The sequence below is a fragment of the Cherax quadricarinatus genome, chromosome 3 (assembly GCF_038502225.1).
Source record: "Cherax quadricarinatus isolate ZL_2023a chromosome 3, ASM3850222v1, whole genome shotgun sequence".
NCBI classification, from domain to species: Eukaryota; Metazoa; Arthropoda; class Malacostraca; order Decapoda; family Parastacidae; genus Cherax; species Cherax quadricarinatus.
The window spans coordinates 64,699,836-64,706,571 of record NC_091294.1 but is presented as its reverse complement, the minus strand read 5'-3'; the positions used below and the strand labels follow the sequence as shown (position 1 = coordinate 64,706,571).

General features: G+C 36.5%; 1 protein-coding gene across 5 annotated transcripts in view; it reads right to left on the bottom strand.

Moving 5' to 3' along the window:
- Positions 1-909: 909 nt before the first annotated feature.
- Positions 910-6,736, bottom strand: part of LOC128704660 (ecdysteroid-phosphate phosphatase) — a 111,273-nt gene continuing 105,446 nt past the window's right edge. For 3 of the 5 annotated variants that reach the window (XM_070092071.1, XM_070092050.1, XM_070092061.1), the window contains exon 7: positions 912-4,007. In XM_070092071.1, coding sequence (XP_069948172.1) covers positions 3,879-4,007 — 129 coding nt within the window. In that variant the 3' untranslated portion in view covers positions 912-3,878. Of the gene's footprint in view, positions 4,008-6,736 lie in introns of all 5 variants that reach the window. The other 2 variants (XM_070092074.1, XM_070092041.1) reach the window with 2 other exon arrangements.

The window sequence follows — 6,736 nt, the reverse complement described above, 5'->3', positions numbered from 1 at the left end:
TTCCCTGAATCCCTTCACTAAATATTACCCTGCTCACACTCCAACAGATCGTCAGATCCCAAGTATCATTCGTCTCCATTCACTCCTATCTAACACGCTCATGCACGCTTGCTGGAAGTCCAAGCCCCTCGCCCACAAAACCTCCTTTACCCCCTCTTTCCAACCCTTTCGAGGACGACCCCTACCCCTCTTTCCTTCCCCTATAGATTTATATGCTTTCTATGTCATTCTACTTTGATCCATTCTCTCTAAATGACCAAACCACCTCAACAACCCCTCTTCTGCCCTCTGACTAATGCTTTTATTAACTCCACACCTTCTCCTAATTTCCACACTTCGAATTTTCTGCATAATATTTACACCACACACTGCCCTTAGACAGGACATCTCCACTGCCTCCAACCGTCTCCTCGCTGCTGCATTTACCACCCAAGCTTCACATCCATATAAGAGTGTTGGCACTACTATACTTTCATACATTCCCTTCTTTGCCTCCATAGATAACGTTTTTTGACTTCACATATACCTCAACGCACCACTCACCTTTTTTCCCTCATCAATTCTATGATTAACCTCATCCTTCATAAATCCATCCGCCGACACGTCAACTCCCAAGTATCTGAAAACATTCACTTCTTCCATACTCCTCCTCCCCAATTTGATATCCAATTTTTCTTTATCTAAATCATTTGATACCCTCATCACCTTACTCTTTTCTATGTTCACTTTCAACTTTCTACCTTTACACACATTCTCAAACTCATCCACTAACCTTTGCAATTTTTCTTTAGAATCTCCCATAAGCACAGTATCATCAGCAAAAAGTAACTGTGTCAATTCCCATTTTGAATTTGATTCCCCATAATTTAATCCCACCCCTCTCCCGAACACCCTAGCATTTACTTCTTTTACAACCCCATCTATAAATATATTAAACAACCATGGTGACATTACACATCCCTGTCTAAGACCTACTTTTACCGGGAAGTATTCTCCCTCTCTTCTACACACCCTAACCTGAGCCTCACTATCCTCATAAAAGCTCTTTACAGCATTTAGTAACTTACCACCTATTCCATAAACTTGCAACATCTGCCACATTGCTCCTCTATCCACTCTATCATATGCCTTTTCTAAATCCATAAATGCAATAAAAACTTCCCTACCTTTATCTTAAATACTGTTCACATATATGCTTCAATGTAAACACTTGATCTACACATCCCCTACCCACTCTGAAGCCTCCTTGCTCATCCGCAATTCTACATTCTGCCTTACCTCTAATTCTTTCAATTATAACTCTACCGTATACTTTTCCTGGTATACTCAGTAAACTTATTCCTCTATAATTTTTACAATCTCTTCTCATTACTTACCTTAAAATATTTGTAGTCTTAATCTAGGGTGAGATGAGTAGTATTTATTGTAAGAAATCAAGCGTGGTATGTATGGTAGTCAGCCGGGCTACCATACCAGGCCACCCCACCCACACATACTATTCTATGATATTTAAGCATCCCAGAGTGATAAAATGCATATACAGTTCACGCATTACTTACCTTAAAATATTTGTAGTCTTAATGTAGGGTCAGCGGTGAGTAAACGAGATAAAACGAATAAATGAGAAAGAGAATGAGTACATGAGAAAGGACAGGTGCAGAGTTATGTAAACAAACCAGGCAAATGTAAGTTTTGTAAACAAACGAAGTGTACACGTCCGGTTTGTGTACAAGTTGTCTCTACATTGATACAGTAGAATAAATAAAGAAGAACACTCCCATTCTCACGTAACACCATTTTTAGAAGAAATGAAGCTCTGAGTGAAGGCAATGGAAATAAGTCACTCTGTCTGACTTGTTTTGGGTTATCCTAGGTTCTCTACACATATGCTGTTATGTATGATAATCTATGTAACTGTATTTGTGTATATCTTAATAAACTAACTAACATACATACAAAAGGAATGATTTTCTACAGTTACCCCCAGTAACACATTTTCTCTGATGTTGGACTAGAGAAAATGTTATTCTTTCCGTCACTCGTAAAAGTCTGGCTCCCACATCTCATATTTTGTTTATTTATTCTATTGTGGGGTGTATTTATCATCTTTATATGTTATGTATCATGTTTATTATATAATTTTGAAAAAAGTATCATGGATGGATTAATGAAAATGTGTATATTAACGTAATATATGGCATTTAATGAGATTCAGTGATTATTATTATCGTTTCTAATATGGCGTCACTTGTGCAGTGCAAGTCGTCTGCTACCACATCTCATATTTATGTTTATTTATTCTGCTGTGGGGTATATTTATTATCTATGTTATTTATCGTGTTTATTATATAATTCTGAAAAAAATATCATAGATGGATTAATGAAAATACATGTGTATATTAACGTAATATACGACATTTAATGAGACTTGGTGATTATCATCATCATTAATATGGCATCTCGAGACATAAGACACTTACTGATTTTAATGTGTACCTGCATGCCAGCACAGTATGTTAGTTTATTTAGGTACAGATATACATAAGTATGATTATCAGAGTATTTTTAAATTATTAAATAACTTTTAAAAACACTTGAAATTTTGGAGTTTCCAGACATAACGGAGAGACATAGTGTTTACGGATCTCACAGAGAATGTAAACAAACCGGGTGGGGCACGGTGACCGTATTATAAAATCAGGTGGGGGGAGCTGTATAGAGAGTTTTGGTCATAATTTGAAATGACCGTATTAGCGGAACGCCGCAAAGCGAAATGCCGTAAAGTGGGGCCCTACTGTATTAGTAAGGGGTGGTTCCTTGATTAGCAATGAATTTGTTTACCAACGTGGTCTTAAAAGGAAATTCTGTCGTAAAGTTAGGAGAGGCTGTATTAGAGCTGATTTTCTATGTTTATTACATACAATAAACTACTATATAAACATTTAAAAATATAGTAAATTCAAATTCAAAGTTTATTCTCTATAAGGATTACAACTGTGTGGTTTACATGTAGTAAAATAATAATTACAGAGGGTACCACTAAAACACCTAGCATGGCTAGGCATTTCAGGCAGACTTAGATTAATTCTTAAATTTAAAATATTACAAATTATGAGGTAAGTTGGTATTATGGCTAAGTGACTAAATACTAGTTTGCTAGTTTAGCAATGTGAATGCTTTTGTTTTGGCACAATACATAGTTACATGTTATAAATGGTGCAAAGATGACATTAAAAAAATATCTGAAGATGGTTGACACAAACCCACCAGCAGTACAGTGAGGAGAGGCTGAATATAAAGATCATATACACTGTGAGCCTACATATCCATGGCTTGGTTGGTAATGTCTTCAGTTCACACACTGAGGGCCCATGATTGACTCCCAGCATGAGTGTAATGTTGGGTATATTTCCTCACACCTGCTGTCCTTGTTCACGTAGCAGTAAGTAGGTACCTAGGTGTTAGCAAACTGTTATGGGTCACATCATGAGGATTACGATTAACTCAAGTTGCCCCAAAATGTTCTGCATAACCAGGGACTTTGTATATAGTATGCCAATGATGTCAGCTTGGGCTGTATCAGTTGTATCATGTAATTAGAGGAATAAATATTATTATTATTATTACATGTATTATTATATGTATTATTATTATATGTATTATTATATGTATTATTATTATTATTATTATAATATGTATTATTATTATTATTACATGTATTATTATTATTATTATTATTATTATTATTACATGTATTATTATTATTATTATTATTATTTATCAATGCTCTTGGCACTGATATTAAATCTATGTTAAGTTTCAGTTTTACCAGTCAACTGGAAACAGGAATATTTTTTAATTCTGGTTAGATATGAGAGCTATGAACTGAGGACATTCCAATCAAATTGATTATTAGCGGAGTGGGTTGCAGGTAAAAATGGCGGCTTCTGCAATGACCAGCTGCCCTTGGTGTCTTGAGCAGCAAAAGCAACTGAGCAGTAGGGAATCTGTTGGGAGGATAAAGTGAAGTGGTAAAACAATTATTGGAAGTTAATAAGCATAAATATTACTGGTTACAAAAAAGTGTTAGCTTGTTAATGTTAGTTACGAATGAAAATACGTACTTGCCTGTTTTTAGTGTGATAAGCTCTTTACCAGAGATAAAACAAGAACATGGTTGGAAAATGGAAGATGTTAAACAATGATGCAGTGGATATAAACTCCACTCAGGAGATTTCAAAACAGATATGATAAACAAATTTTATTTTCAAAATGTACATAATATGATCATTAAGTAAGAAAACTCTGTACATAGCAGCTCTATTAAGCTCAGTCATGACATAAATAATTACACTATATCATTCTTCATAGTAGTATTTTGCAAACTGCACCATTTCCATCTTGGAAATGTATATCCCATACAAAGAATTACTTATAGAAATAAGACATCTGATAAAGTAAATCTGCATAAAGTGAGAGTCCTGTAGATTAAAACAGCATGATAATGTGAAGAGATGACAAACAAAACTGTTATGATATTTTTGTTTACAATTATTGGCACAGAAATATAGTGATGATAATAAGAACATGAATGTGAAGTGTCTGGAAAATGGATAAGCAGATTGCTAAAGAAATAGAGCATTTGACATGTATATTTGATGTACATAAAGTTGTATCAATTCATTTATGTTTAATTTTTGAAGCAATTAACAGACAGGAAGCTGTCAAAAAGCTTTTGATTGAGAGGTCAACATTTTTTATCCATTTATTTGCATGGAATTTTCAATTTGGTTGAGCTGAACACATGGAATATCAAAAACTTGTTTCTTATATTGAAAAGAAGTTGCAGAGGTTGGTGGACGAGTTTGGGAGGGAATGTAAAAGAAAATTTAAAGTGAATATAGGAAAGAGTGAGGTGACGAGGATAACAAAAAAATTAGGTAACAGAAGATTGGATATTAGATTGGAGGGAGAGAGTATGGAGGAGGTGAATGTAGTAGACGTGTCAGCGGATGGGTCTATGAAAGATGAGGTGAATCATAGAATTGACGAGGGGAAAAAGGTGAGTGGTGCACTTAGGAGTCTGTGGAGACAAAGAACTTTATCCATGAAAGCAAAGAGGGGAATGTATGAGAGCATAGTTAAAGCAACACTCTTATATGGGTGCGAAACACGGGTAATGAATGTTGCAACGAGGAGAAGGTTGGAGGCGGTGGAGATGTCAATTCTGAGAGCTATGTGTAGTGTGAATAAAACGAAGAGAATTCGCAGTTTGGAAATTAGAAGGAGGTGTGGGATTACCAAAACTATTATCCAGAGGATTGAGGAGGGGTTGCTGAGGTGGTTCAGAAATGTAGAGAGGATGGAACGAAATAGAATGACTTCAAGAGTGTATAAATCTGTAGTGGAAGGAAGGTGAGGCAGGGGTCGGCCTAGGAAAGGCTGGAGGGAGGGGGTAAAGGAGGTTTTGTGTGAGAGGGGTTTGGACTTCCAGCAAGCATGCATAAGTGTGTTAGATAGGCATAAATGGCGACAAATGGTTTTTAAGACTTGATGTGCTGTTAGATTGTGAGCAAAGTAACATTTATGAAGGGATTCAGGGAAACCAGCAGGCCAGTGTCTACACTCTGAAGGAGGGATGTTAATGTTTTATAACTGTAGTGTAAGCGTGCCTCTGGCAAGACAGTGATGGAGTGACTGATGATGAAAGTTCTTCTTTTTCAGGCCACCCTGCCTTGGTGGCACACAGCCGATATGTTATTACAAAAATAATTGCGTCTATGCATTCTACTGCTTTAGAATTGAACTAATATTTGTACGAGTTTCTTTTAAAAATATCACAGTATGCATGGAAGTATGAATGGATGTTTTGAATGATGAGTAAATGTAAATTTCAAATGTACGGATGTGTGTTTTCTGGAACCTGATAATGATCATTTGAATAGCCAAGAATGTTATCTGTGGAGGCAAGGATGGGAATGTATGAGAGTATAATGGTACCAACAACCTTATATAGATGTGAAGCAAGGCTTGTCAGTGTTGCAGCGAGGAGGTGGCAATGTGCAGCATAAATATTATGCTCAGAAATCATAGTGTGGAAATTAGGAAGAGGTGTGGAGTTACTAAAAGTATTATTCAGAGGGATGAGAAGGGGTTGTTGAGGTGGTTTGAGAGGATAGAGTAAAATAGGATGACTTCAAGGGTGCATAAATCTGTAGTGGAGCAAGGAGGGGTAGGAGTCATCCTAGGAAAGGACAGAAAGAGGGGGTAAAAGAGGTTTTGTGTGCTAGGGGCTTGGACATACAGCACACGTGTGAGCGTGATAGATAGGAGTGGAGATGAATGGTTTTTGGGACTTGATGAGCTGCTGGAGTGTGAGCAGGGTAATATCTGCAAAGGGATTCAGGGAAACCGGTTAGCTGGTTCTTATCTCCAGGAGTCCTGGAGGTAATAAGTACAGTACCTGGACTTTAAAGGAACAGTTTGTGATAACTGCTGTTTAGAGTGACATCTAAACTGTCGTATCTGCATGCCACTACAAAAACAGTGATAGTGTGAATAATGGTGAAAGTGTTTCTTTCTTTTGGGTCACCCTGCCTCAGTGGGAGATGACCAGCGCATTTTAAAAAAATTAATGTATTATAAATCCCATGTACATAAGCAATAAGTGAGGTAATGATGGATTAGAGAGTAGTACTGAATGAATAATTTTGTTGAGGTACAGAGTAATGATTTT